General features: G+C 39.3%; 1 protein-coding gene and 1 long non-coding RNA gene across 15 annotated transcripts in view; both read left to right on the top strand.

The window, feature by feature from the left end:
* The window catches only part of Patronin (calmodulin-regulated spectrin-associated protein patronin), a 62,766-nt gene that overhangs the window by 19,958 nt on the left and 15,276 nt on the right, over positions 1 to 27,532 (top strand). For 12 of the 14 annotated variants that reach the window (XM_043415327.1, XM_043415326.1, XM_043415325.1 and 9 more), the window contains 9 exons: positions 16,554 to 16,649; positions 18,870 to 19,085; positions 20,108 to 20,562; positions 21,201 to 21,316; positions 22,894 to 23,004; positions 24,740 to 24,821; positions 24,918 to 25,134; positions 25,660 to 26,179; positions 26,484 to 26,650. In XM_043415327.1, the coding sequence (XP_043271262.1) occupies positions 16,554 to 16,649; positions 18,870 to 19,085; positions 20,108 to 20,562; positions 21,201 to 21,316; positions 22,894 to 23,004; positions 24,740 to 24,821; positions 24,918 to 25,134; positions 25,660 to 26,179; positions 26,484 to 26,650 (1,980 nt within the window). Of the gene's footprint in view, positions 1 to 16,553; positions 16,650 to 17,568; positions 17,795 to 18,869; positions 19,086 to 20,107; positions 20,563 to 21,200; positions 21,317 to 22,893; positions 23,005 to 24,739; positions 24,822 to 24,917; positions 25,135 to 25,659; positions 26,180 to 26,483; positions 26,651 to 27,532 lie in introns of those variants that run through there. The other 2 variants (XM_043415338.1, XM_043415333.1) reach the window with 2 other exon arrangements.
* On the top strand, positions 5,022 to 5,987 carry LOC122408535 (uncharacterized). The gene is made up of 2 exons (XR_006260498.1): positions 5,022 to 5,485; positions 5,841 to 5,987. It is a non-coding gene; the product is annotated as an uncharacterized lncRNA (long non-coding RNA).

Raw genomic sequence — 27,532 nt, forward strand, 5'->3', positions numbered from 1 at the left:
GGAGAATATTCGCGTCTATAAATATATGTATGCGCTCGCATATACGTGCTTCACGCTTCCATGTACCAGCAGCGAATGCGCCCATCTTGCCGGAACGTGTCTTCTGTTTTGCGATTCTCTTACCGCGAGAGGCATCGCCCATTATGCAGATTACGAGAACGTGATTAGTTCGACTATATACGGCCTTTCATCGCTAACGTAAGACTATAACATTCTTGTACACTCGCTTCTGTGAGGCTGCGGATGTCTATAATAATACAAAATGTGGCTATTGCTGAAATTTAAACGTTTTTCAAAATCGCCCGATCTGCATTGCTGCTTACGATCTTATGACGCTGAAGTTTCCAACGTTGCAGTCCAACGAAATGAACGAAAAAAACGTTTGTAATTCACCAATTTTTTATTTCACGAATCGTTGGTGCAGCTTGAAAAACTACGAATCGCAAATTTGGCAGGGAACAAAATAGGAGAATTACTGGAATTATTGGAGAGTTTTTTTCGATCATTTCGTTGGACTCCAACGTTGGAAACTTCAGCGTCATACGATCTTACGGTAAAATTATCTCAAATTTTGTTTGGCTTCGAGGTAGATCATGCCCGTAGGATCGTATTTTATGGGTGTCTAAATTGGCTCGATTTTTATTTCCTGATTAAAGATATTGTCACTTTAAATTAACGTCAGAGTTTTATTAATTCAGAGTAAATACATTTTTTCAACTTATTTTTTGACGAATTAAATTACAAGCCGTCAAAATCACTGACAGAACCCCAAATTTCATTCGTCCCTAGCTAGAATACTAGTTTTTTATGTAAAAATATCCCTTCAGATAGTGTAAAGGGAAGACACAAAGGGAAATGGATGAAGAAAAAAGTGTTAATAAAAAGATAGAAGGCCATGACAGGAATGGGCCAAGCCAAGAAGAAACAAAATGCCGAAAAAAAATGTGAGGTTACGAGTGTTCATTTCTAATTTCGTTCAATCTTTAATTTTAATATATCTTTATTACTGGTAAGACAATCGTCTCGAATTTTGTCCCAGACCTTTGTTATATACTTCATTGTTAATGTGTACTTTTTTATAAACTTTGTAAGAAGCGTTCATTCGTTATATGGAAAGATAAACGATTTTTTACGCATAATTCCTATACCCTTGTGTATTTATCTTCATATTTAAACACGTTTATCTAAATAACCAATCAGACGAACCTTTTAAAATTTGATATGACTACTCATTTCGACTACCAATTTAAACTCTGTAAATTTCAAGACTTTCTTAAGAAAATCGTTTCGTGCATGAACTACCTTGATCAACTTTGAGTGGAAATTTACAGCTCAGTCATTGGAGCCCAATGACTTTAACGAAAAAAACATTTGTAATTTACTAATTTTTTATTTCACGAAATCGTTGGTGTAGGTTGAAAAACTACGAATTGCAAATTCGTTAGAGAACAAAATTGTAGAATTACTGAAATTACTTTTGTTGGATTTCAACGTTGCAAACTTCAGCATCGTCAAGTTTCGATGATTCTTGTAGGTAATCGATAAAGATTGTCAGGTAAAACGAAGGAAAGGATGGTTGCAAAGACACAAAAGCAGGATCAACAGCAACGCGCCAATCGTTTAGTCAATTATGGAATTTCAAGGTCACTGAAAATACTTCGATTATCGATTTCCCCCTCCTTAATCCCACAGCCAGAGATTGTAATAACGAATTTTCAAAAATTCCTCAACACATTCGACTTCGGTGTACGCTCAGAGGATATTTATAGAAATATATTTCGTGCTGTCATTCGATACCTTTTATCAGCGATTTCGTGCTACTGTTCACAATTAGGTGTTTCTCGCACACACGAACGTACTATCGAGAATCGTGTTCCACAATTGTTTTTTTCGCAAGATACCAACGTAAAAGAAAGTTTGTGTGAACGTTCGGTGTAATTCCGATATCCTGGCTGCGGAGATATAAAGGCAGCGCAACACTTTTCCGAAACTATCTTCTTATCGATTTCTCAAGTGCTAATTTCGTTTTTTTTCCTTTTTATCTCGTATCTATGCTTCAATATATAGCAATCAGACTTTATTTTTCGTGCACGTTTTCGTTTCTCCTGATAAATGCGAGCTCCCAATCTTTATTCTAGTCACCAAGAACATTCGTTTGTCCCTGATCACTCGGTAACAACGTTAAAATAAGGTTTCTTCGTCTGTGAACATTGGTTACAGCGCTCTTTTACGGGATTCGAAAAACTGATGAAAATTGACATTGCGTCGCGAATTCTAATGTATTTAAGGCGATGGCTCAGTCGATATACGCGCATCGAAATTTTAAAAGCTGATTCCTGCTGCACTATTCAATTGATTGTGTTGAAATTTGAACTGTGAATATATTATTGTACCAAAATTGGGCTGACAGGAGGGATTTTTGAAATTTCGAATACAGCTCAATGATAAAATCCATCCAGAGACGCAGCTCTGTCTCTGTGCCAAGTATTTAAAAAAGAAAAGATTTTAAACTGGCCAAAGCAAGTCCATCTTGGAGATCGGGCGATATTCTCTTCACTTTTACACTTAAAGTTTTGTCGCCATTATCGAAAGTACTTCAAGTTTTACTTCGAAACTTGGCAACCGTATTCGTCGAAGATTCTACGTTGATGATAAAAAAACAAAGTTTTCAATCCTTTGGAGTTTCTAAATATTTTCCCCTCTGATTCATACGCAAACAGAAATGACCGGAATTATAAGTGATCCTGCTTTTTTATACGGCAAAATTATGTGCCCCCACGAACATGAGCTGTTTTGGTATTGAAACTCGAATCAATAATATCCTTTTCTATTTGCTCATTAAAAATTCGGCTGTCACTAGAGGCCCTCTTGAAGTCTTTTTCCTTAAGGGGGAGCCCTGCTTTAGAAAGTCAAAAAAATTGATTGTTTTCGGGATTGTTTTTAGGATAGACGGAAATATAACTCACCATAGCGAGCTTTTCGGTATTTTTTCAAGGATATTTCAAGAGTACAAAGACATTTTTTTAATGCGAGGAATACTAATTTGCACATGGTTTATGCGCCAAGTCCGATCGTCGAAGTTTCTCACCTGCGTACAATATTCCAAACGTTTTTTTTTTCATTTTCGCATATTTTTCTTCCACACGAACCTATAAAAAGCCGAAAAATTGCGAAATTCTATATTTTTAACGAGTTTGAAAGAATCGACTTTTTTGACTTTTTAAAGCAGGACCCCTCCTCGAAGAAATGAATGAAAAAATTGTTGACAGCCTCATAAATCAATGAATTTTAGCTGGGCGTTGAAAAACGAGAGAATTTTGAAAAGGTTGCTCGTCCGTGGACGAGTGTAGCAACCCCGGTGAGCGAGTACGTAAACGGTTAACGCGATCATCGGTGCGTGTACAGCGATCCACATACGAAACAGTGCGAGTTCTTCGGGCACGAGGAGGTCCCCCTCGAGCTTCTCGATTCTTGCTTATCTCCACTCCATTCCCGTAGAAATATTAGTCTCGTGGTTGCCGTTCTCGTTCGATATCGCAGTTCCGTGAGTTTCTCTTCGATACTGTGTGTTTTCCTTGACAAAAATTTCGTTTTCTCGCCGTCACATTTCGCCCGGGAATGTTGGAAGCTTGAGCAAAACGGAGGATTATAATTTGTGAAATAACCAAGATGTGGCAGGTGACGACGAGTCCGAGTAAAAGTTCTTGACGGCTGCGGGATAAGTGGAAGAAAAAAGTGACTGAAAGAAGCATTCGAGGCTCGGCTGAATGATTTGGATACTGAAACTCGTTCTGGTAACTAATAAATACTTCTTCAAGCCATTAGAAAAGCGTCGCTCGTTCGTTTTACTTTTGAAATCTGACAGAAATCCAGCTTAATTACTCTCCGTTGCAATGGGCGGCTCGAAAAACAATGGGAATTCCTCGAGTTTTCGACTCCGCTTTCCGACGATGCTTTTTTATTACGAAAAAAGAAAGTAAAGAAAATTCAGATTTTCGAGAAGGAGCGAGTGCTTGTTGACAGTGGGTCGGACGACCAAGTTTTTTCTCGAGTTTTATCGTCCGTGGCTATCGAAACTGTGATCGCCGACCCACGCGACCACGATCCTTGTCGCTCCACTACTTCGGCGGTTTCGAAGTAGATATTCGTCCGCTTAAAAGGAGTGATCGTCGGGTCAAAATATTGACTACAAAGACCGCTTCTATTCGTCGTCCCCAAATCTGGGCCTTTGTTTTTGGCTTCGGTCCTCGTCGGCTCGTCGTTTATAAATACGAGTTCGCAAAATCGTAAGTAGAACGAGAGCTCCGCGACTGCCATACCACGGTTCAAGAATCGGAGGTGAGAAACTAAAATTACTTGCTGAACTCTCCCTCTGCGCGATATGTTTGCGAGAGTATAAACGGGGCTATCGCTCGCTCGCGGATAATCAGGGACTAATTTCGTTGCAATTATATGCCGCGCGGTGATCGCAGTCGTCCTCGTTAGGCGGAGAGAAAAAGTGCCTCGTTCACTCGTCCAGGGTGCTTCATTGTAACCGGGCAAGGTGAATCGATAATCGCTTCTTTCATCTGCGTTTATCATTTATTCGTACACGTACGCCTGCATGCGGAGGCTGACGACAAAAAGATTCCGAGCGAAACAGGCCCGATGTGGGACGATTTCGGACGAGCAAAACGAGAAGAAAATCTCGTTCCTTGGGTCTAATTATCGTAATTATTATGCTCGAGTATCCAACGCTCAGGGATCTGAATTCTGGGGTACAGTGGCGAGTAAAAGTTGTGCGAAAATAGCTGGATTGGCCACGAGCTTCGTATGAAGATGTTCGATTTGAATATTCGTAAAACGTGAGTTCGAAGGCTCCTCACGAGCGTCACTAGCTTTGATACGAGGCGTAGACTTATCGCTGGCGGGGAGTAAAGACTCGAATAAATTCCGACTGGGTTTATGAAGCCAGGTAACTGACCTAGAGCTACATCGAGACGGCGAGTCGTGCACGAGTTCGAAAGTAGTTGCTACTTCGTCGTGGCTGCATCGTCAAAGCGGTCAATGTTCTCAAATTTCTCCTCTTTTTTTCCGATTCAAAATACATTTTTCGAATGAAATATCGTTCCAAGTTTTTCGAGCTAGTTGCAGGGGCCTGCATTTGTGAATTGGGACGCGTTTCCAGAGGTTGCAACGCGCGGATAAGGAGGTTCGAGCCCATTCCGTATCGAAGAGTGAGAAGCGACAACGGTAATTCTTGCTCGGAGATAAATCTTATCAATTAATCATGAAGGAAATCGGGTCACTAATACCGTCGAGGGGAGTGTTGCTGCTCGCGATACTGCACCTCCGGGACTCTCTCGCGATAGACGTTGCAAGCTCTGGTCCTCGAAGAGGCACGTTTTCGCATTTTCTACGCGATTAAGGGGCGATATCGGTGTGTGAAATAAACGAAATTGGGCGCAAAAGGCTTCTGCATGGTCCAGGGATAGCTGACCAATCGGTAAGAACTTGTTTTATATTAATATTCAAGTTGCATCATTCAATTTTACCATTTCAAAACTTTGAACGCGTTTTTCTCGAAAGCATGCTTTTTCACCTGGTTTTCTGTCAAATTTTCTCCAATCGACTTCGTTCAAAAAGGATTCTCTTCAGAAAACTTGTCGCTATCGTCGTAGAGTTTTTTTTTTTAATTTTTTACTTTTTTTATTAACAATTTACTGCAAAAATTTTGTGTAAATTTGGATTTTTTTTTAAATGGGCGCCATTTTATTTCTGATCGAAATTTTCAAATTTTCTACATGCTGCGATAGCTATACTGTTATGATTAAATAATCTTTTCGAATTTTTCATTTCAGATGCTTGCCGTCGCACTTATGCTGTCAACCGTCGGAGAGTCTTTTTTTCAAACGCCATTTTGCGACCGCTCCTCTGCTTAAATGTACTAAAAATCAAAAAATTTTCTTGTACACTTCACTTGATTGAATTCACAAAATTTCAAATAATTTGATCGAGCCTTTTTTTCAAAAAAAAAAATCCCAAAACATGATATTTCCCTTAAGTCACACTGATATTTCCCCTTAAAGAGAAGAAAGAACTCTCGTTTATAGCGATTTCGTGATCGTGGTTTATACGCGGTTTTTTTTGCGGTTTACCTTCGTCCTCGTTATGTCTCATTCCTCGTAATTCTTTCGTTTATATTTCATCGTTAATCCTGTTGTGAGAGAAATAATGTAAGGAAGGAGAGAGAGAGAGTACGAAACTCACTGACTTTTGCGTTGGCGACGAATCGCACGGCCAAGAAGCCCACGTGTAAAGAATTCTGGCGCGTACCTTCCATTTCCGATTGATCTGGGTGCAGCAACCAGCGCCAAGGATTCGTCGCCCACGCCTACGCTCAGATATTCCGACAAAAGTCCTCCCCCGATTCTTCCAGCTCGATCAGAACAATTTGAATTCCAAATCAGAGTCTGTTTCACCTGTCTCAAGTTCGCTTACGCGCACGTCGCGAACGTGTGTCAATATTTGTTCGATCGAATCGTAGCCTCGATTGACAAGCAATATTTCCAAAGGTACCGATCTTCAAGGTCGACTTCCGGTTCCCAATGCCGCTTGATTTTTTTCAAATCTCAAATGAGTTCTTTCGATTTTCAACAGTCGATTTTTCAACAATTCCCAGATGATTTAAAAGCGTTCGTACCGTCCAATCAGAAACTTTGGCACGCTAACGTTTTCAAAAGAAAGACTAAAAAATTTGGCTCGTATCAGGTGCCAAATCACTCGGACAAAAGCGTCGAAGTCCCACCATGCGAAATTCACGATCCCGAATGAATTATTCGAGCATCGAATATATCCCCTGACGTCACTATCCGCATCTCGAAGCTACACGCACTGACAATGGAAGGGTTGAGCATCCAGACGACATTGATTTTTCTCTCCTGACGTCCCGGGGAAGCCTCTTCTCGCTCTTTCATTTTATTTCTCTATACATCTCCCTTATAATGGAGCATCCAGGGGGACTCTCTAGATGCAGTCCGAGGGAACCAGCAGACTCGCTTCCCAATCGTTATGTCACCGAATGCCGCAACGTTTTTTTACCTTTTTCCCTCTTCGTATCGATCACTCTCACTCTATTTGTGTTCGTTGACGAATAACTGAGCGTTAAGGGGACCGGGTGGTCTAGAAATTTCAAAAAATCGTTTTTTTTTCGATATTTCGAAAGTATAGGATCTTAAGAACATATTGTTATTGAATCAAAAATGTACAAATAGAGCCACTTAAAAAATTTAAAAAAGGGAATTTCAAAAATCCACGAAAATTTTGATAAAAATCATGAGCATTCAGAAAAATGCGGACGTTCGATTCGTAAAAAAAAAAACAAGGGTTTACTGTAAAATTGTTGAAAAATTATTTATTTAAACAATTTATTAATTACTTTGGGCAATATTATTATTGATAATTGTAGTGCATAACTTTCCAAATGTTGCTTTCCAAATGTTCAGATTTTTATTGCATCACGAAGTACGGAAATTCCCATCAAGTGCAATTTATCGGCTGGGCTATCCATCCAGTAATACCTTAAACTCATTTATCTCGAAACGACTTTTTTCGGCACGGTGGGGGTGAAAACAAAAAAACCATTGAACCGAATCACTTGAAATTTGGATATGTTGTTCACAACGTGTATGGCTATCGTCGGAACTAGAATCATAATTTTATTTAAATAATTTCCTATTGTTTACACTAAAAAACTAGTGAAAAAAGACCCGATTTTACGAACGTTTTTTTTTCAAGAGCGCGCCATTTTGTCTATTTTTAATTTTTTCAATTTGTTCTAGTTCCGACCATAACTGCACTCTTTCTGATAAAGAATCTTCTTGAATTTTGTGTTTGAGATGAGTAGAAGTGTCGAAATCACCTACGCCGTCCGGGTCCGATTTTTCGAGAGGGTCGTCTTCAGCGGCATTTTTATAATAATAAATATTGCTTTTAAAATAAAAAAAAAAATTTTGTATGCTCAATAAACGTAGTAATAAGCCCGAAAAGTTGAAACATCGTTTTTAAATTGTTAATGGCAAAGAGAAATCGTGAAAATAGGTGAAATTTTCGTGCTCTATAGACCACCGGGTTCCCTTAATACACTTTTCACATGATTTTTCGGGAATGAACATTCCCGTAATGGTTGAACGTCGAAGCAGAACTTTCGTTGGAACGAAAAATCTTTCTAGTACTAAAAAAAGGGTGATTGTGCTGGCTGCTTTATTGATCGAGTGTTCTCCTCATTTTCCACAAAAATTCTCTCATTTCCGAATGTTTTGAAAAATCGTGCTACGATTTCCGAATTAGTCTGAGTTTATCCCTCCGCTCGATGAATCACAATGACGCGAATATCCAGGGAAAAAAATCTGAGAAACTGTTTCGGAATGACGGAATGAGCAACGGCCGGTTCTTGACAAATAACGCTCTAAATGTCTCCCGCACCAAAAAAACATTCGTCGAATGAAAAAAGTACGCGAACAAAAACTGACGACAGAAACCCGGAATTCTAAGTTTTTTACGCCCACGAGCACAACAAATATTTACCAAATAGTTTCCAACGATTTTTTCTACATTTTCCAAATAAAAAAATTCCAACAATTTAACCAAAAAAGAAACCGAATCAGCTACATTCTCGTAGACACACACGGGCATAGAAGTTAACGCAAACTCGAAATAACAGGTAAAAGTAGTTTGCGGGAGGCAATACACGTTCAGTAAGAATGAGACACTGCAGGGGAAACCAAACACGTGCGCGCGAACCCTCATCAAAAGAACAGTGCCGGCATTCGTTCGTTTGTGTTTATACCGTTAAGGTGATCTGAGCACGTTACCAGTGATTGGCACGCCGAGCATGGCCGATCGGTTTCTGCCCTGTGCCAATGTGTATGCCATTTTTACGGGGTCGAAGAGTGCAGTGTGCAAACTTTGAGAAGCGGTACAAGTGCCCCACACGTTTATCCACCCTCGTCTCTTTGCTCGTGAGGTTTTTTCCTGTAATTTGTTTTTTTTCCACAGTCGCGGTTCACTCGTACTTCTCGAGTTGTCGGCAACATTTTTTTATTGAACTACGGCTTGAGAAGAGCGTGGAAAACGCACGAGATTGATGAAAAAAAATTGAACTTTCTAAACAGTGCAATGGGCTTGTGGATAAATAGACAATCGCGAGGGCTCTTCATGATTTTTATCGTTTTTTTTTTAAATTCCTATGAGATTATCTAACAAGTGGCTGTTTTGTTCCCTTTTATTCCATGATGTTGAGTTTGCAATGTTGGGGTCCAACGAAATGATGTTGAAAAACTCTCAAAAAATTTCAGGATTTCTACTATCTTGTTGCCTGTCGAATTTGCAATTCGTCATTTTTCAGTCTACACCAATGATTTGACGAAGGAAAAATGAGCGAATTACAAATGTTTTTTTCTTCGTTTCGTTGTACTCCGACGTTGCAAACTTTTTTATTTCTTGCCTGATCTCTCCATTCGTTTCGCTCATGCGGATACCTTGACAAACTGTTTGTAGAGCCTTTTTTAAGTGTCAGTATCGTCGGAGGTTCTTGTTGCAAAGATATTTTGATGGAGAATTTTTTCGTGACGTACATAAACCTGTTAAATTCTTGCTGTTGTCCGTATACACATAAAATTCGTAATTCGTTCCCGCGACGCATGAAAACTCCGCGAAAGGATCGGCGTCGAGAGATCGCGCGTTGACGCGCAGGTTTTCTTTGCGACGTACTTTTCTCTTTCCTACGTATATGTCCGTCATACGAATATCCACGTTTCACAGTTTTGCACTTGCAACACACGTGATACGTACATTATACGCGTGCATGCACGAAGTCCCATGCAAACCTTTCTCCCTCGTTCCCGTAAAGTTGGTTTTCTCGTTTCTCGCAGTCGCACAACCCACCGACCTACTCCTTACCTCGGGAGTGGTACGCTCGTCGACGAGCTGGCTCCCGCGGGTGCGAGGGGACCGTTGGAGACCACTTTGGAGGCATTTCTCTTTCGCTCGAGATTCCTCGACTCGCCGCGAAAATTTATCGAGAAAGATGATTCGCGGGTAAAAATTGCGGTCTCCTTTGCGCCGGGTGGCTGCTTCGCGAGGAAACAAAATTTCTGCAAAATCGTTGGGTAACGCAAAGATAGGCGAGACGGAGAAGAATTTTCCGGCCTTTGGGACGAGAGAGACTTCGAGCCGGGGAAGAGAAAATGAGGGAAGGAATGCGACAATGTTGTAATATCAGCGCTTATCTGGAACGAGCAAAGTCGATCTGTCGCGGCACGTTACTTGTACTAAACGCAGGCAAGTGCAAAAGCAGTTTTTGTTAAGCGCAACGCACACATTTCTCCATGCCCGGCATGGGAAAATGCTGTGAGGAAAGCAAAAACATATTCACTCGACTTAAATCGGTCGACTTACGCCCCTCCGACTGGCACCGATCGCTATAGATATTTACAAGCGAATTTAAACGAATGGCATTGTCGTGGGCGCAGTGTCCGTGGCCGGGATTCGCGTTGTAACCGCGTGTGTACACACGTTGCAATGCGCGCTTGTCGTACGTTGTAAAAGTTGTGTTGTGCCGCGCGCGCGCGCGTAACTTCTGATAATTATCGTTACGCAAAATTACCTTGGCTGACTGTCTCCTCCGGACATATGTTATCCTTCCATATCGGCTCTTTTCTCTCCAGCATCGTATTCCTTCGCGACATCCTGCGCTGCCTCTCACGCAATGCGAACAATCGGCGAGCGGCGGTGCTGGGCTTCGTGAAATTCCACTCGCCCAACGAAAATTAATCGCTTCATTTATTCCGAGGTATATTTAATAATATACAACTTATCGGAATGCAGGGGCTGCTTGATTCATTGAATCCAGTTCTGGACCCTCCTGCATCGGAGCAGCGACGTTCAGAAGCTGAAAATTCGGTTTCTTAAGGTAGATGGGTGACGGCGCTACGTGCACCAGCAATTACATTTTACGAAAGTCTCGAAAGACGAAACTTGCTGTAAAATAATAATAAAAATAATAATTTTATTATTTTAGAAATATAATCGGTAGAGAGGCAACATTTTTATATAATTTTATTATTCAAAAAAACGTTCGAAGAGTTCTTTTTGACTAGCACGGTGCAACAGTTTTGTTTGCAAATTTTATACGTCGTGAAGTGAGTAATTACTGTCCAAAGTAGTATTGCAGTGGAGGAAAATGAAAAAATGAACGATTAAAAAGTTAGCCGGGATAAAAATAGTCGTTTTGTATAAAAACTGACTAAAGTGGCGCGAAGGAAACGAACGACAAAGTACGACATCAAAAGGTCGAACTGGGAAATCATTTTTCAGACCTCCACCCGACCTTTATTCGATCGTGAGACGAGGGAAAAATGATTCTAACTAGACGAGAATTTTCTCAATAAAATCCCTTCTTTTTGCCTCATTTCATGGTCACCATTATTTTCGATCAGCTGTGCTTTGAACATCAATTCACAAAGATTTTTCTTGCACATGGGATGTGATTCGTTTGCTTCTCGATCAGTTATCTTTCCATGCATCTACGTCAGTACCCATAAACCGCAAATTATTGTTAAATAATACGCTATTCGATGTAATCATGAAACTTTTAAAGCACGAATTAGAAAATGTAATGCAGGCCCAGTTATTATCTATTGTCGAGCTCAAATCTTGGCGGTGTTATTATGCCCGCGGCAAATACAATCGTCAGGCCTCTTTCCCTCCCTCGCAATCACGTGGTATGCGTGCTCGTCGATGACTTCGAGTCTTTTTATAGAATAAAGTGTTACAGAGTCCTACATAGAGTAGCGCAGACGTTGGAAACGTGGAGACTTTGAAGAATCATATCGTTGAAAAAAATCCTCTTCGCCCAACCATCAGGCATTGAAGATTTGTTTCAACTTCTCTTTTCACGAAAATGCATTTTCCCAGCGTCATCGATTCCAGAGAGTGTCAGCAAACACTTTTCGATTACTTTTCATATCACTTTGCTCTCGAATCGTTCCGAGTAAGAAAAAATCTCAGGAAAACGCCAAAAAAGATTCTCGTTACGCGTTTAAGAAATTTAAAAATCCAAAACGAAGTGAAAAAATGTTATTTTTCATATTCAGCGACGGCAGTTTGAAAAGCCACTTTTAAATTCAAGTCACGACTGCCTTCTCCGAAATTCTTCACAACCGATGACGTTTCTTTGTATCAAGGGACACGGCGAATGAGAAACGCATTACAGGCTTTGATTGCGCGTAACGGCTCGTCGATTCATTCATGCGAGAGCGAGAGAATCGTTCGTATCCACCAACACATAAAGGATGTGTGCCGCGGTGTATGAGTTTCCTCGCCTCTATTCAGTTTGCAACACAAGCAGGCGGCGCGCCGTCATCAATAACTATAAACGGTAACGACAAGAAGATGAACGGAGCTGTATACAACAGACAAAATGAATTTGCTTGTACTCCCCTTCTTACATTTGATGCCTCGTGAATATCAATTGAAAAGTATCGTTACTCCTCTCCTGTGCAGACTCTGAGACAAATTTCTGTTTTTAACATTACTCGCCGTGCACTTCTGTTTTCAAGATTTTGTGATAGCGAAAGCGAATTTTTCTTCGGCACGGCACATTTGTTGAGAAAAAAAGGTTTTATGACGTTCGCATATTAATTTCACATATTTTTACAGTTGCTTCGATTCGAAGCGTCACGGGACCGCCTTAAGATGATGGATCAGTCGGTAATCACAACCGTGAGTGCGAGAGAGATAGCAAATTTTGAAAAGGAAATTTTTCCACATCGTTCGTCCGATCGAAAAAATAAAAATGTCATCGGATTTTTGCGATCGTGCTGCGTACGACGACATTTTTATTATTTTAATCGGACGAACGATGTCAAAGAGTTTCAATTTCAAAAATTCGAGGTGTGATTACCGACTGATCCATCATCTTAAGAGTATGGATCAGGCGACTAACCTCACTGGGAATTTTCGAAATCGAAATTCTTTGACACAGTTCGATCGATTAAAAAAAGGCTCTGTCAGCCGATTTTTGCCATCGTTCTGCGTAGGCTGACAGAGCCTTTTTTTAATCGATCGAACTGTGTCAAAGAATTTCGATTTCGAAAATTCCAAGTGAGGTTAGTCGACTGATCCATACTCTTAAGGTATTTCTTTCACGAACCCGAATATTCTACAAACAACTGATTTTAAATTACAGTCAAGTAAAAGTGCATGCGGATAGATTGGCAAAATTTCAGGTCAGGTTATCGAACATTTAATAAAGAATTGAAACTTCAAAAATCGACAAATTTATTCGGGAGCTTATGGAGATTCCATCGTCATCACATTTCTATTCAATAATTCATGTACTAAATAATTCTAAATTTCTGATACAAACTGTCTCACGGATAGAAAAAAAATTAAGGAATCCATAGCGACGACAAAAATAAAGGGTTACCGAATGCTTAAAAGAGATGTCAACGATAGAATTTGGAAAAATGGCAGAAGCAGAAGCTTTTCCTGTCGTAATTGCGACTTCTCAGATCAATCGAAATTTCGAGTGCCCCAATTTGCGACAGCAAAAAAATGCTCATGAGAAAGTAGTGCCTTAATTTAAGTAATTCTCCAATTCTGTTACCTGCTCAATTCGTAATTCGTAGTTCAAAAAAATTGGTCAATTAAAAATGTCATTTTCGCTAATTTCGTTAGACTCAACGTTGCAAGCTTCAGCGTCGTTTTTATTTATCATTTGCCATCTTTTCCGATTACATTTTCCCGCATTCGAGATCCCAAGAAAACGCCGAATGATGGATGACGTTAATGTGAAACGGTGACGAGGACATCACCGAGCGTTTAATCCGCTGGAAAATTGTGCTCAACGACAAATTTATGTTTGAGAACGTGGGCCGGCGCGCGAGAGGCTCCTTCCTCATAACTCGTTGACTGCCTCCTGGATCTTTTTCCTCTTCGAGCATATCGCGTCGAGGAGTTATCTTTTTCATATCCATTTCACGGATGGATAAACTTTCACGTGCTTGGAGCACTCTTATCCTGCGTCACTGCAATGAGACTCGCACAAATTGAGATGAGAGACTTTGGCCAAATTCGTGCGAGAGTTTTGCTTGCGATTGGAGAGAGGGCGAGTCGTTTCTCGTAAAGTTGCGAGTTTTCACCAATTTCATGAATTTCGTGTATCGATTGTTCCTGCATAATTCGTTGGATGAAGAGGCTTTTCACACTTTTTCATTCGTCGATGCTCCATCGCGATCGAAAATTTATCACTTGAAGCGTTTCCCCGACGTCGCCATCTCTTCGCGGTGCACTAAAATATTTCCATTCGACGTAAAACTTTCCTCGACCTTTTTTGCGGTGTATAGCCCTCGGGAGATCGAACGTAAAGAGGGTGGAAATTCGTGTATCGAATGGCACACATCGCCGGGTCTCTCGGCCTGCACAAGTTCCTCTCCGTACACCAAATACCTGTACATGCATCCACATACGTTCAAATTTCTCTCCTTTCTCTGAGAGGAGAGTTGAAGACGAGGCAAGCCTTCCTCGCTCGTTCCCCGAGCGATCTCCTGACCCGCTTTCCAGTTTCAAAGACTGCCAATTCCAACGTGAAACCCAATCATTTTGGGCCACTGGTCCACACGATCGCGAGTCCTCGTTCCAATCATTTTTTACTCCGTGTCTAATTTTCCATTTTCTTTCATTTTTTGCCCAAAAATCCATTCTACTACAGTACGATAATTTAAAAAACCGACAAGGTTGGGTGTGCGCTCGGTGAATGGCGCTCGTCTACGGGAATAGAAACACGAACAGGAACAGCACAGGGTGCGGGGAGGTTGGGTTAGAACGATAAGAACGTTTCGTAAAAACCCGAAAAGGTATTCGGAGGAATGACAAAAATAATATAACATTTGACCAACTCCGCAAAATTGTTTGAATTTAAAAAAAACTGCTTTGCTCCTGATTCATGGAAAACTTTTAGCCATGCCGAGCACGGAACTGACCGACGATGCAGTTGCCCACGCAAGCTTTTTACTCGGTTCCTCTTCGATGGGTTTTTTTATTCTTGCCTTCGTGAGAGCTGCTGGGCTGGATCCGGCCCTCGGAAACTATCCACCTCCCTCCGCTCCACCCTCTCCTGGCTGCTAGCTCTACGAACACAAAGCTCAGCTTCGTATGAAAAAAGTTGAGATCGCAATAAAGGAGTTTGGGAGGATGAGAGTCGAATGCAGTCAGAGAAGATACGATGGCAAACTTCCGAGCATTTTTCTTCGAACGAATATTGTTCTTTTTTGCATATTTTCTGATTCCAAATAAAGGGCAATGGTGAACTGATCTTTCAAAGTGACTCGCAGATTCGATGTCCACTTTGCTTTCAATTTTCTAATAATTTTCACAAAAATTCGTACGAACGCCCATTTTTGTAAGGGTCGATGGGAAAAATGGATTAATTTCAATTTGAAATTCATCATTTCGAATCTCAAATGCAGCAAGATACGCAAATTTGTGTATCTTTGTATAATCTTGTTGAGTTTGACACAAAAACTGAAAAAGCCTGAGTCTCCGAAATCGACACGAGATCTGGGAAAAAATTACGAAGGGGATTGCCCACAGAGCAATTTCGAACGACGGATTCATTTAGCTGAGAGACAAAAGTAGTGCGCATAAGTGGGTGTAACACGCTCGATGCTCGACGAAAACTTCGAGGCGTCGCGACACGTCTCGAGAGACTCTCCACTGTATCGTTTGTATACGTATATTTGTTGCTTTATAAAAGAATTTTATTAAGGAGGCCAATGAATAAGAGTCAGCTATAGCGCACCGAGGCGCAGAAAAGCATGCTTTGTGCCTTTGTAATAGTACTTAGCAATCTCGATGACACGAAACTTTGTGTGCAACAAAGTTTTATTTATATTGTAAGGATACGTTTGGTTCCCCTTAATAATCGTCATTCCCTCGAGTTCAGTGAACAACCCTCGTGTCCATGTATTTGGTCCAAACACTTCAGTGTTTTTTCAATTAAATTTTTATCATTTGATTAGAAATATTCGACCCTTTTTGGACTGGAATCCTTGCAATTTTTTAAGGAATTTTCGGTCCTTTTTTTCGCCCCTTTGGATTGGTGGCGAGCGTCAAAAGACGCTGAGCAGAAAAATAATTTTACATCCGATAAAGCTCCTCTGAGTAAGGCGTCGTAAAAAGTGAATCCGATGAAGGAGAATCCAAGAAAGAGAATGAGAAGTTTATTGAATGAAAAAGATTGTTGGATCCACTATTTTTGCCTCCAGCTCCATAGAATTTACTGAATTAATTTTCTTTCAATATTCTCATTTTCATAGGAACTCTCTATACATTTTCTAATTCTGATTTTCTATGTGAATTTTCCAATGTAAAAAATTCTTTGCTACCAATGTCGTTGCGTTATTTTAAACGCAGAGTTATTCTGAACGTGAAATATTCTCGATCTTTGAAATCTTTGAATCTTTCGTTTCAGTATCTTTTCGACGTTTAATTCGGAGTATTTGTTGTTTCAGGCCAAGCAACGTGCCTCCGTGAAATGGCTGCTCTCGAAGGCATACAACAATCGTGTACCGGACAATCTCCGGGAGCCTTATTACCGTGATCTCGAGGTAAATCAACGTGATTTCAATTCATTTAATTTATTCCTCGATTTCGTTTCAAATTTTTTTTTTTTCAAGTACGAGAATTTTACTTAAAACGAAAACACCAAAAATCTTGGGCTCCGCACTTAAAAATTTGTCTTACTTTACGTCAGTAATGTTCTAAAAAAATTTTCTTGACCTATGACCCTAAAGTGAGTAAAATTCTCGCTATTTTTTTTGAATAACAACAATAATATTGAACTTGGATTTTAAAAAATGTGTGACCTTTGACCCATTCTCGTTGGTTTCACTCGCTTTCATCGTTTCCTCGAAGGAACTTTGAAGTTTCCATCATCACCTTGCGCTCGCGTTGTATGTTCACGAGGCTTGAATTTCTTTATTTCACTTCGACGAGACCAGCAACTTTCTTTGATCGTACATAGACACACTTGTCTCGAGAACGAGGCGGATTTGCCTTGGGCTGTTTCAGCCTCTCGTACACCAATCGGAGCACATTTTCTACCGGAAAATCGATGCTCGTGCAGCAGCATTTCTTTCCTCCCAAAAATATTGCTTTTTGAAATAGTGACTCAATTGAATTTCCCGATGCTCTGCTCGGTCTCAGTTCCGCTGAAATAGCGCAATATTCCACGGAGTTTTCCAGTCGAGTACTGAGAAAAATTGAAAAATTCCAGAGCTGCAGAAAAATTTGTAACTTTTGGTACTCGGACGATCGTCTTTCGAATCTTCGACGCGGCGGCTTTTTTCGCAAGGAAATTCGTGTGTCCGAGCACGTGATGCCTCCACGTGAGTCGGATTTTCGTTCTTCGGAGTTAACCCTTCTATTGATGTAATTGAATAAACCGAATTATGGTCGAAGCCAATGCGACGAGCCGCATAAAACGTCTGCGAGTCAGTTGCCTGTGTAACTTTATCGAGAGAAAACAACAAAAGTCTTGACCACGGAAATGATCGGATGGAGGAGGATGAGAAATGAATTTTATTTCGTATCGAATTTTAAATTGTTAAATACAGAAATAAAAGTTAGTGGGATGAAGAGCATTGCTGGACACTTTTATCTCATAGTGAGAGGAACGAATTCGCGAATACTGGAGCACTGGCCTCTCGTTTCTTCGCACACGGAAGTGCTCGCCGTTACTCTAAACCTCAAGGTGAATATCGCGTTCTGGAAAGTCGTTTTTTATTCCCTCCCTCGCGCTTATCAGGATGCTCCCGGTGCCATTTCGTTTCTACCTCGTTGTCCGTAGAGACAGAGTCTCGAGTTTCCCAGCTAATGCAGCAAGGTAAGCAGGGCGGGAGGGAGCAAGATTTTTCCTCCAACTCGTGTGTTCCATGCCGTGAGGAACTTGAATCCAGAAGGGAGAAAGAGGGGAAAAGAGGTGAGCGAAAGAGCAGCGGCGTAGTGCGATTATCCGTGGCTTTCCTTTCGTTTCTTGCATGACAGAGACCTCGAGGGCCTCTGGCTCCTCTCCAGGAGTTCGTTATTCCGGTGCCTCGTTCTCGTCTCTTCGCCTGCGAGGAGAAACTTCAACGAGACACGGAATCCCAGCGTTCTCGTCTTTCCCGCGTAATTGATCGTTTCGAACTTCTCTTCTACGATTTTTATCTCCTTTTGTCCATCTTCCTCGCAACGAATGAGCAATTAGATCATTAAATTCATTCTTCGACCTCGTCGAAGAATTTCCTCGCGATGATTCGTTACGAAAAAAAATGCAATGCGGTCGAAATTGGGATGGAAATCGGCATTGTGTTTCGACTTTTTATTATTTCCTCGTTATAATTTAAATTATCATGGGAATTTGACACTTTTCATGAATTTCAATTCAATCACAATCATTTGGCATTTTGCTCGCTGGAGTTGCCAACACTCTGGGAATAATTAATCGAACTAAGCTTATCCGCAAGACGAATTCAAAGTTAAAACGAATTGTCGGTTTGTGTAACTCGGCGCCGTCTTATTAGCATCTTCTCGTTTGCACGAGATCAATTACCAAACGCCCACTTATTTGCCTCTAAGAGTCTCTCGTTTGAGTTGCTCGAGAACTCGGTATAAATTGGTTGGTCGGCGACCCGACTGCATAACCCGCGCATCGAGACGACCGATCGAGATCTTGCCTCGAAATTTATTCCCCAGTTTCCCTCCCTCCTCTTTCCCCCTCCTCTCCCGTTAACTTCAAATCATTAAACGCATTGATTAATTAAATTTGTTTTTTTTCTCTCTTCAAGGATCAGGAACATCTCAAGCCACAGATCGTCCACACACTCTCAAATGCCGAGCTTTACTGCATGGCTCTGGCCAACATTTACTCGGATCCAAATTATCACAATCAGAATCATTGGGGAATACTTCAGGCACTTGCGAGAAAGGGTGTCTACGTTGCCGAGCCAAATAACACTCAGCTCACCGAGACAATACTCATTCAGAATTCACCACTTAAAATGGTACTAAGAACTTGATGTCAGAGGATCGCTGCGTTGCAATGCAACGACAGGTCTTCGTCGAAATCATCCAGAAATTTGTTTGGGTCTAGTTTGGAGGATGAATCTGAATGAAATTTTTGGGCATTTGTGCCTAGTTAAAAGAATTATTTATTTTTAAAGCCTCAAGTGTGTGCCACTGATTTTTTAAACTCCAAAGAATTTGCTCTAAGATATTTCAATTGTTGATTGAAAAAATCGATTTCTCTGCCTCTTTTTTCATTTTTTAAAACTTCAGACAGAATCGACATGACTTTTGTTAATAATTTTTGACATTGGAGAGCCGCAAGGCAAATTAGTTGCATTCCAACGAAGCAATGTCAAATTACTCAGAATTATAATCATTAATTTTTATTATACTTTAATAGAAATTCTCTTCAGGATTCAAGCTTTAGGTTTTTATCTGTTCTGGTGAGAAAGTGAAATGTGGAACAACTTGATAAATAATTCTTAGAATTTTAATGGGTTCTTAGTCTTTAATGGGAATTGAATAAATAATAACCTGAGTATTTGATATAACGAGGAAAAATTTTCAAAGTTATCGTATTGAACTCAATTTTTTAGTCGTTCATCGCATTAGGAAGAATGTTGAAGCACTTACGACAGTAACTGTCACAAAATTTCGAAATGAGCATTTTGGAGAACAGTAGCCATGCTTTATTGGCTAACGAATTTTTTTTGACAACTTGTGGGAGTTTGATTTTCACATTTTTTTAGAATTCATTAAAAATTGATCTCTTACACTCAAGCCATAGATTATTCCTTCAATTTGCTCGCGTAATTATTATTCAAACATTTTTCAAACGTTCAGAGAGTTTTCGTTGCCGATTATTTTGTTTCTAACCAGGCACGTTTTACATTTGAGTAATGAATTATTTTATCTCGTGAAATCATTGAAAAGTAAATATATTGAGAAATGATACTGTGAAATAATATTCGATTGTTAATAACTATTGACGAACGTAAAAAATGTTGTTTTTTTACAGTCTGCACATATGGCTGTGATAGAAGGCCTTATGGTCTTGTACGCTAAGGAAGTGGTGACCGGTGATCGTGTGGTCTCGGCAATTCGACGTTTCGATCCACCGGCAGACGTAGCGACACCAACGGATCACGAGAAGGGCCTTTTGCTGTGGATAAGTCACGCCTCGCACGCGTTAATTGCCAAGATTCAAACGGACGAGGGTTCTGGTGACAAAACCCGTTTGCCCGATTTACCGGCTGCCAAAGATTTTCAATCGTTGTGCGACGGTGTTGGATTGGCTGCTGTTATTGCTTTCTATTGTCCCGGTGAATTGAACTGGATGGACATCAGAGTCTCAAAACGACCTTCGGTCGCCGATGCTCTTCACAATCTATCCTTGGTGCACGCTTTTTGCATAAGATGTCTGCCGTACTCTATATTTCACATGCAGCCTGAGGACGTTACTTATATGAGAGGGTAAAAAACCAATGACGATTCATTTTTTATGCTTTTTTTTTTCTAAATATTTATTCGTTCCGTGAGTGTCAAGTGCACCACAGTCGAAACCCCACAACGATTATGAAAACGACTTAAATTTCCTAGCAACAACTGTTTTTATGGCTTTTTGGATATTTTCCTTCGTTTTATGTAGCCTCTATTTTGTATACGAAGAAATATGGTTTTTGAAAGAGAGATTCCAGTTGTTTTCAATCTAGTTACGACGTAGACGTTCGGAGAAAATAGGTTGTAGGGATCGAAATTGAAAATACATTATTCAAAATACATTCATTCTGTGTAAAAAAAAAACCATCAGGAAAACGAGAACAATTCAATTATTTTTCTATTTTTTTTAATGGGAAAATTGATCAAAGATACGATTATGATTGGCTACTGGATTGTGGGAACTTATTATTATGAAAAAAAACTCAAAAATATTATGAAAATACTGGCTTCAATAATTCTTATGGTCATTTTGATAAGTTTTTCTAAACGTTTCAATACTGTTTTTTTTTTTTTTTTTTTTTTTCATCAAATCTGAAATTCCTTAATGTCATATGAGAAAGTCTATCCTGCTGAAAGGGTTCAGGTTTTTAATAATTCTAATTTGTTTTCAGGTCCATGAAGCAGAACTTGGTGGTTTTTCTAGCGGATATGTACAATGTATTGGAGATACATCCGGTAAAATGCGTGAGATATCCCGGCGAAGAGAGAGCGTTGCAGTTTTTAGATGGTACGTAACGTTCCGGAATCAGGCACAAGTATATTAACTCTTCGTTTATTTCAAACTTGAGAAAATTTTTTATAATTATATTGTGTTGTACTCTAAACGCACCGACCCTCTGTGTCCTGTCTCTCAAACGATCGACGAAAAACACGTACATATAATACGTATGTAAATATGTACGAGTACGGGACGTCTCAAGTTAAATGGTGAATGGAGTAAAATTCATTTCAGAACCAAATAATAAGTCAAAAAGTCTAAAATCGTTTTTTCGCTTCAAATTCCTTCAACTATTCATTAACTTTCGAAGCTAGTCAACGGCTATAACAAGAACAAAAATGTATGGAAACCAAACTCTACAGAATTGGTCCTGTTCATTTTTTCAAATTTTCCAATCATTTCGACAACTTCAGAGTATCGAGGCAACAATGAAAAAACAAAGACCAAGTTACCGCGACCCTAACGCAAGGGTTACTCTTGATAATTCATCGTTGCGAGTTTTGGTACAATAAGAAAACGATATTTGACTTTTCGATTTGAAATTTGATGGTGAACTTGATTTTACGTTACCAGCCATATGATGTGAAACTTTCTGTGCATTTGGTGGCGGGGACTACTGTGGCGACAAGACACCCGTTCTCGAACTCTTATCCGTTATATAATTTATTTTATTATACGTTTATTCATCGAGTTCCATTGCGACTGAGGGCAGCTTTCTAATGATGACACACACACACACACACGCGCGCGCGCGGGGGCGTACACACTTATGAAGATTTGGTCACTCTCACAATTGTCTATGGAAATAAAATAGTCGAAATCTTCACTGTTCAATGGAAACAAGCCTTTTAAAAGCTCACAGTCGAAATGGTATCACGCTTCTTATCAGTGTTCCGATACACACACTCGCCCAGAGCCATGAGATCCAGTTAAACGAGAAATTAAAAAATCAACGAAATGTCCTCACTTCTTATTTGACCTAATTAATCTCGTATGGTCCAGCCCGTGAACGCATTTATAACGGAATAATAAAACACGAGATTAGGTTAAGCGAGCGAGAGAACGACTGAGGAGGAAGAGATGAAAAAATGGAGACACTATTTCCTAGCCTTCATTTTTTTATACACAATTTCACTGAGCGGCAAGTGATTGTACCGAATCGAATAAAAGTCTAACGAGGATGGAAATGTGTCGAAAAGTGTCGCACTATAATGTAGTTCGTGGAACAACGTTGATATTCTATTCCGACAAGACAATAAGAAACAAAATTAGATTCAACGCATAGCGAAGCAGGTCACTGAGTTTTTTTTTTCAATCTCAAAAATATCCAACTTTTTCGACTGTTTTAACGAAAAACAAACAGTAATTGGAATAATGCTACTGGAATTAGTGGTCTAAATAATCTTCAACGGTGAATAGTTTAACTCTAAAAACACTTTATTACACACGTATAATATTTCCATATATTTCTATGGCCTTAAACCTTCTTGATGCTTGACAACAACGCTATCCTCCGCCTTCTTCTAATCGTCAACCTTCTACCGGTTTACCAATCAACCGAAAATATGGTGCGGTGACGGTTGCAGCCTGCCCGCGCAATAGTCACGGGGTAGCTCATAAAAGAAGTCTACCGCTGTCTATAGCTCCGATACCTGATCTGAGAAGCAACCTCTCCGTGTCCGCGCCAGGCTTCACAGGTATCCACACGTTGAAAAAAAAAAAGAAAAAAAAACATCAATCATCCATCCTAAGTGATTCCTCTTGTTCATCGCCTCGGCTAATTTCGATGACATCCTGCGTTTGTGTCAGACACAAAGATTTTTTTGTTGTTACATTTCCTTGAATAGCAATGGAAAGACTATTTCGTTACTTCATGTCCTGGATCATTTGTTATCGAGATAAAAACAAATCACTTTCGCACTTTCACTATGATTCAAATGCTAACGCACTGTTTTTTTTTATCACCAAATCTTAGTTGAGGGTCGAGCATATTTATTTTCATGTTATGATGAGTTTTTACGAATTTTAGTACTCAGTGATTGAACGTGGATTTGAAATATTTCATTTACATTAAACTCATTCTATGAATTTTTTCAGATTTCGTGCAATTGTGGAGTTTTGGAATTTAAAAAAATCGAATTCAATCTAAAACTTTGGTCGATCTTCGTGTCAAAGGATTGTGAAAATTCAATGAGAAGCACAATCGTTCTTCAAAACAATCGTTCAAAAAATGCATTCGGAGTGTTGATTTTATAACTGCAATTTTGAGTAATTTGAAATCGAATTGGAGGGATAACGAGGAGATTTTCGTTTGCGTCTCAGCATTTAAATCATAGCAGTTTTAGTTTGCGGTGGAAAATAAAAACGCAACGAAGCCTCGAATAAGAGAAGAATTCCGAAGAATTAGGAGCATTGCTTGTTAATTGATAATTATAATTTGCATAACGTGTGAATCGTCGTCGTTGTTTGGATCATCATAGCGTGAACCAAACGCGATTTCTGCATGGGAGCCAGTCGGAGAAAAAAAATGTATTCTATACATATGAATATTTATCCGATAGAAACTCCTGAGACCGTAAAACACTGGCTGCAGCTTTTATACTGACATTGGCTTACTCTTTGACTCTTTTTTCGCATGCTTTAACCCAAAATTTGTTTAGTACCATTTGTCAACTAGTTTTTTTTTCGTTTAATATCGTTTTAAAACACTCGGCAGAAAGGAAAGCACTTAACAATTCGCGTTGCGATGATATTCCACTCCACATTGAGTTTGTTTGTTTACTTTGCGATGTTCTGTCATTCGATTATTTGACGTTTATTACAGTTTTGTTCGTTATGTTGTTCTTCATCATTTGTATTATTTATGTGACGCCCACATTTCCTTAAACCTGCTCCATTTTTATCAACATTTTCAGATTTGTGATAACACCATCGTTACGAAATTCTAGATGCTAGATTTTTTCGTAGGTAGCCAGTGATTGTCACTCTCGAATTATTTCATATTAAAATTCTCAAACGGTGTATAATGTTTCGAGCTTTTTTCGTCGTTCTTTCAATAATTATTGTTTATGGATTTCAAACATTTGTCAATCATTACCGCAGATTTGAGATCTTCGTGATTTTAGCGTGCAAAAAATGCAAAAAATAGATCTTTAGGACAATAATTTATTATTAGAACGTAGTGGGACCACGAAAATTACAAATCTCGGATAATTTTCGTTATTTTCTTGTAATACGAGCTTTTTAGTTCTATTTTTCATTTTTTTTCATCTCCATAAGGAATGATTAATTTTTACAAGATTTACGATTCTTCTGGAGAGTGCGTTTTTTAAATATATTGTCAATCTAGTGTGCCAGAATGAAGTGAGATAAAAATCTCTTCAGTTTCATGCCCATATTTGAGTTTGAACAAAATAATGTTGAACGTTTCAGTTGCCAAATCTGCTCCTCCAATTTCTGTGAAGAAATCGCAGTCGTTGCAGCAAACTGTCGAAAGTCATTCGTTCGATGAGAGGTACATTTTCCTTTTTTGTCATCACCAAATGATTTTCCTCTACAAAAAACAAAATGTTCATGTCAGAATACTAATAATCTAAACAACGATTTTCAGGGGGAGCAATGAAGAGAATTTTATCGTTCATCGTGTCAAAGGTGTACCCACACTAAGTTCGGTAGCGGACGAAAAATTTTCAGCCAGAGCCGAAGCAGCTGGACGACCTAGTAACTGGGAAGATCAAAGACGAAGTTCGTACGCCGGACGACGTTCCCGGCGAAACAGCGTTACCGACGATTCTCAGTTAACGATCGAGAATTTTGGCGGATCTCAGGTAAAGCACATTTCACATTGAAAAACTCACAGCCTCGCTAGAAGCGTATGAAAATTCAAAAACACGAAATAAGATACTCGAATCAAGATAATTTGATAACTTACCTAATAACATAGTTTTTTTTATCATTTGACTGTAAACAAAAGCATCCCACACACAACTAATTCATCATGGAAAACATAACGTAAAAATGAGTTTACTATGAGAATTTTTTTTTCTTTTAATTGGCAATTTCAAAGGAACGTATGACGAATTTAATAGACCAAATCTACGATTTCTTAGACTTAGTGATTAAAAGTATAATTGAGTGACAGGAACGTTAAAAATAATGGGGTTTTATACGATAAGAAATTCCTGTCAAATAATTAATGTTTTTGTAAATTTTCACAAAAGAAGCTGAATTGTTAGCAGAATAAGTTATTCTGCTAAGAATATCCAAACTGTCATTTATTCTTTCTTAGGAGATTGAAGTTTTTGAGATGATTCCAGAGATACAATCTGATTGAGAATGTATTGATTCTGCAGGACAATTTGCACAATTTCGGCTGCGTGAGGAATCCGGACAAAGAGATCGGGGCTCATGTTGGTAAGCGAACAACAACGGAACCAACGTTACCGGCACGCTCGAGCGTACAGGATGTGTACGGTAGCGACGTTCAGCATATTTTGGCCGACAACGGTTACAACAATGACGAGCCACCGCCAAGACTGAGAAGACAAGCCTCGAACTCGAGTCTTAACAACGTTACACTCAAGAATATTCTACATTCCAGTGAAAACGATAGTACGGACGGGGAGGCTACGAAAATGGCTAGTTTTGCGAATCTCAGTAGGCAGAGCTCCGAAAAGGGTATTAATTTGAATTACACTGAACAAGAACGCGAAGCCATGGCTGCCAAATCGAATTTTACGAATAAAAAAAATGCCCAGAGCAATGGCAATGCAACCGGAGAGAAGAAGACTACGTTTGCTACTTTACCCAACACCACCACGTGGCAACAACAAAGCCATCAACAAATTCAACAAACCGAACAGCACACGACAGGTGAGGAAATAATTCAGATAATGGCAAAATTGATCAGACAAACGGAGTAGAAAATTTTTTCGTATTTATCTCCAAAGGTATTTCAATCCAAATGAGAACATGCTCCATTACTCAATCATTAATTTGCAGCAATACAAATATTCGTGATTATTTTGTTGACAAAGTAAACTAGTGTTGAACTAGTTTTCAATAGATGTTTAGAGAAATATTGAAAATAAAAAGATATTTCGTTGCCTTTTATCGATCCAACTTTCAACATCGTAGATTTGATTGTTTATAATAACTTTTATTGATTTTTCAACAGACGAGAATGGCGGAAACACAATAGAAATATCGCAGTTAAATAAAATTCGACTGAAGCTCGAGGAGAAACGTCGACGCATAGAGAATGACAGAAGACGAATGGAGGTCGTCATGTCCAAGCAGCAACAAAAAGTTGGAGAAGCCGCGTTTCTGCAGGCAGTTACGAAGGTAAGAAAAACCAAAGACAACGAAAAGTCTAAGGTACTTGGAGGGAACATTCGACACGGAGCTCGATGTTTCGGTCTCGTCAAGACGTCGTCATCAAGATTTTCATTGATTTCATTGATTATTTCGTAATTCACGTTCATGATTCAAAAATATTATTCATTTTATGTTTCATTCCATTTCCCCTTTATCGCTCATGCATCATAGTTGTAGCAGTAGTGCTCATATCACCCGTCAATGGTCGTATTTTTCTATTTTCGACGACGTAATTTCGTTAAAATTGTACAGTTGAGTCTGAAAAGTGATGAACAACTGTAGCAATTGAATTCATTGAAAAATTCAAATTTCATTATAGAAAAATACAAAAGCTTTTCCGTTAATAATCCTTTGGCCTTGGCATAAGACAACAACGAAATTACTGACAAGTCAGAGGCTCAAATATCTTGTAAAATTCAGCTATTTTTTTATTCTCAGGTGGAAGTGAGCTAACTTATTGTTTTTAAACGTTGTACATGTTTTTCTTTTAAGTTTCATTCTCTTGACCAGCTATGAGTATCTACCTCTATTTATTTCGTGCCCCATCGTTGTGAACGCGATTTTTTTTATCAAATTTTTTCTCATCGCTGCAATGACGCAAAAAAATGATTTATTTTATGAACTATACCTCGAAAAAGGTGTTGGATGCATGCATTTTCTCAAATATATGTATTATAATGCCCGAAGCCAAGTGCACAAGAGACAGTTTAGAATCAAGAGTTTATTTAGATTCTTTTTAAGTCATAGCTCGAGCACGATTTACTTGAATATTATGTTTTACTTTTTTTTGCATAAAGAATGCTCAGGCTATACAGTTACATGTGAAAATTGGATTCAATGAAAAATTTT

Source organism: Venturia canescens, chromosome 3, assembly GCF_019457755.1.
Source record: "Venturia canescens isolate UGA chromosome 3, ASM1945775v1, whole genome shotgun sequence".
Taxonomy (NCBI): Eukaryota; Metazoa; Arthropoda; class Insecta; order Hymenoptera; family Ichneumonidae; genus Venturia; species Venturia canescens.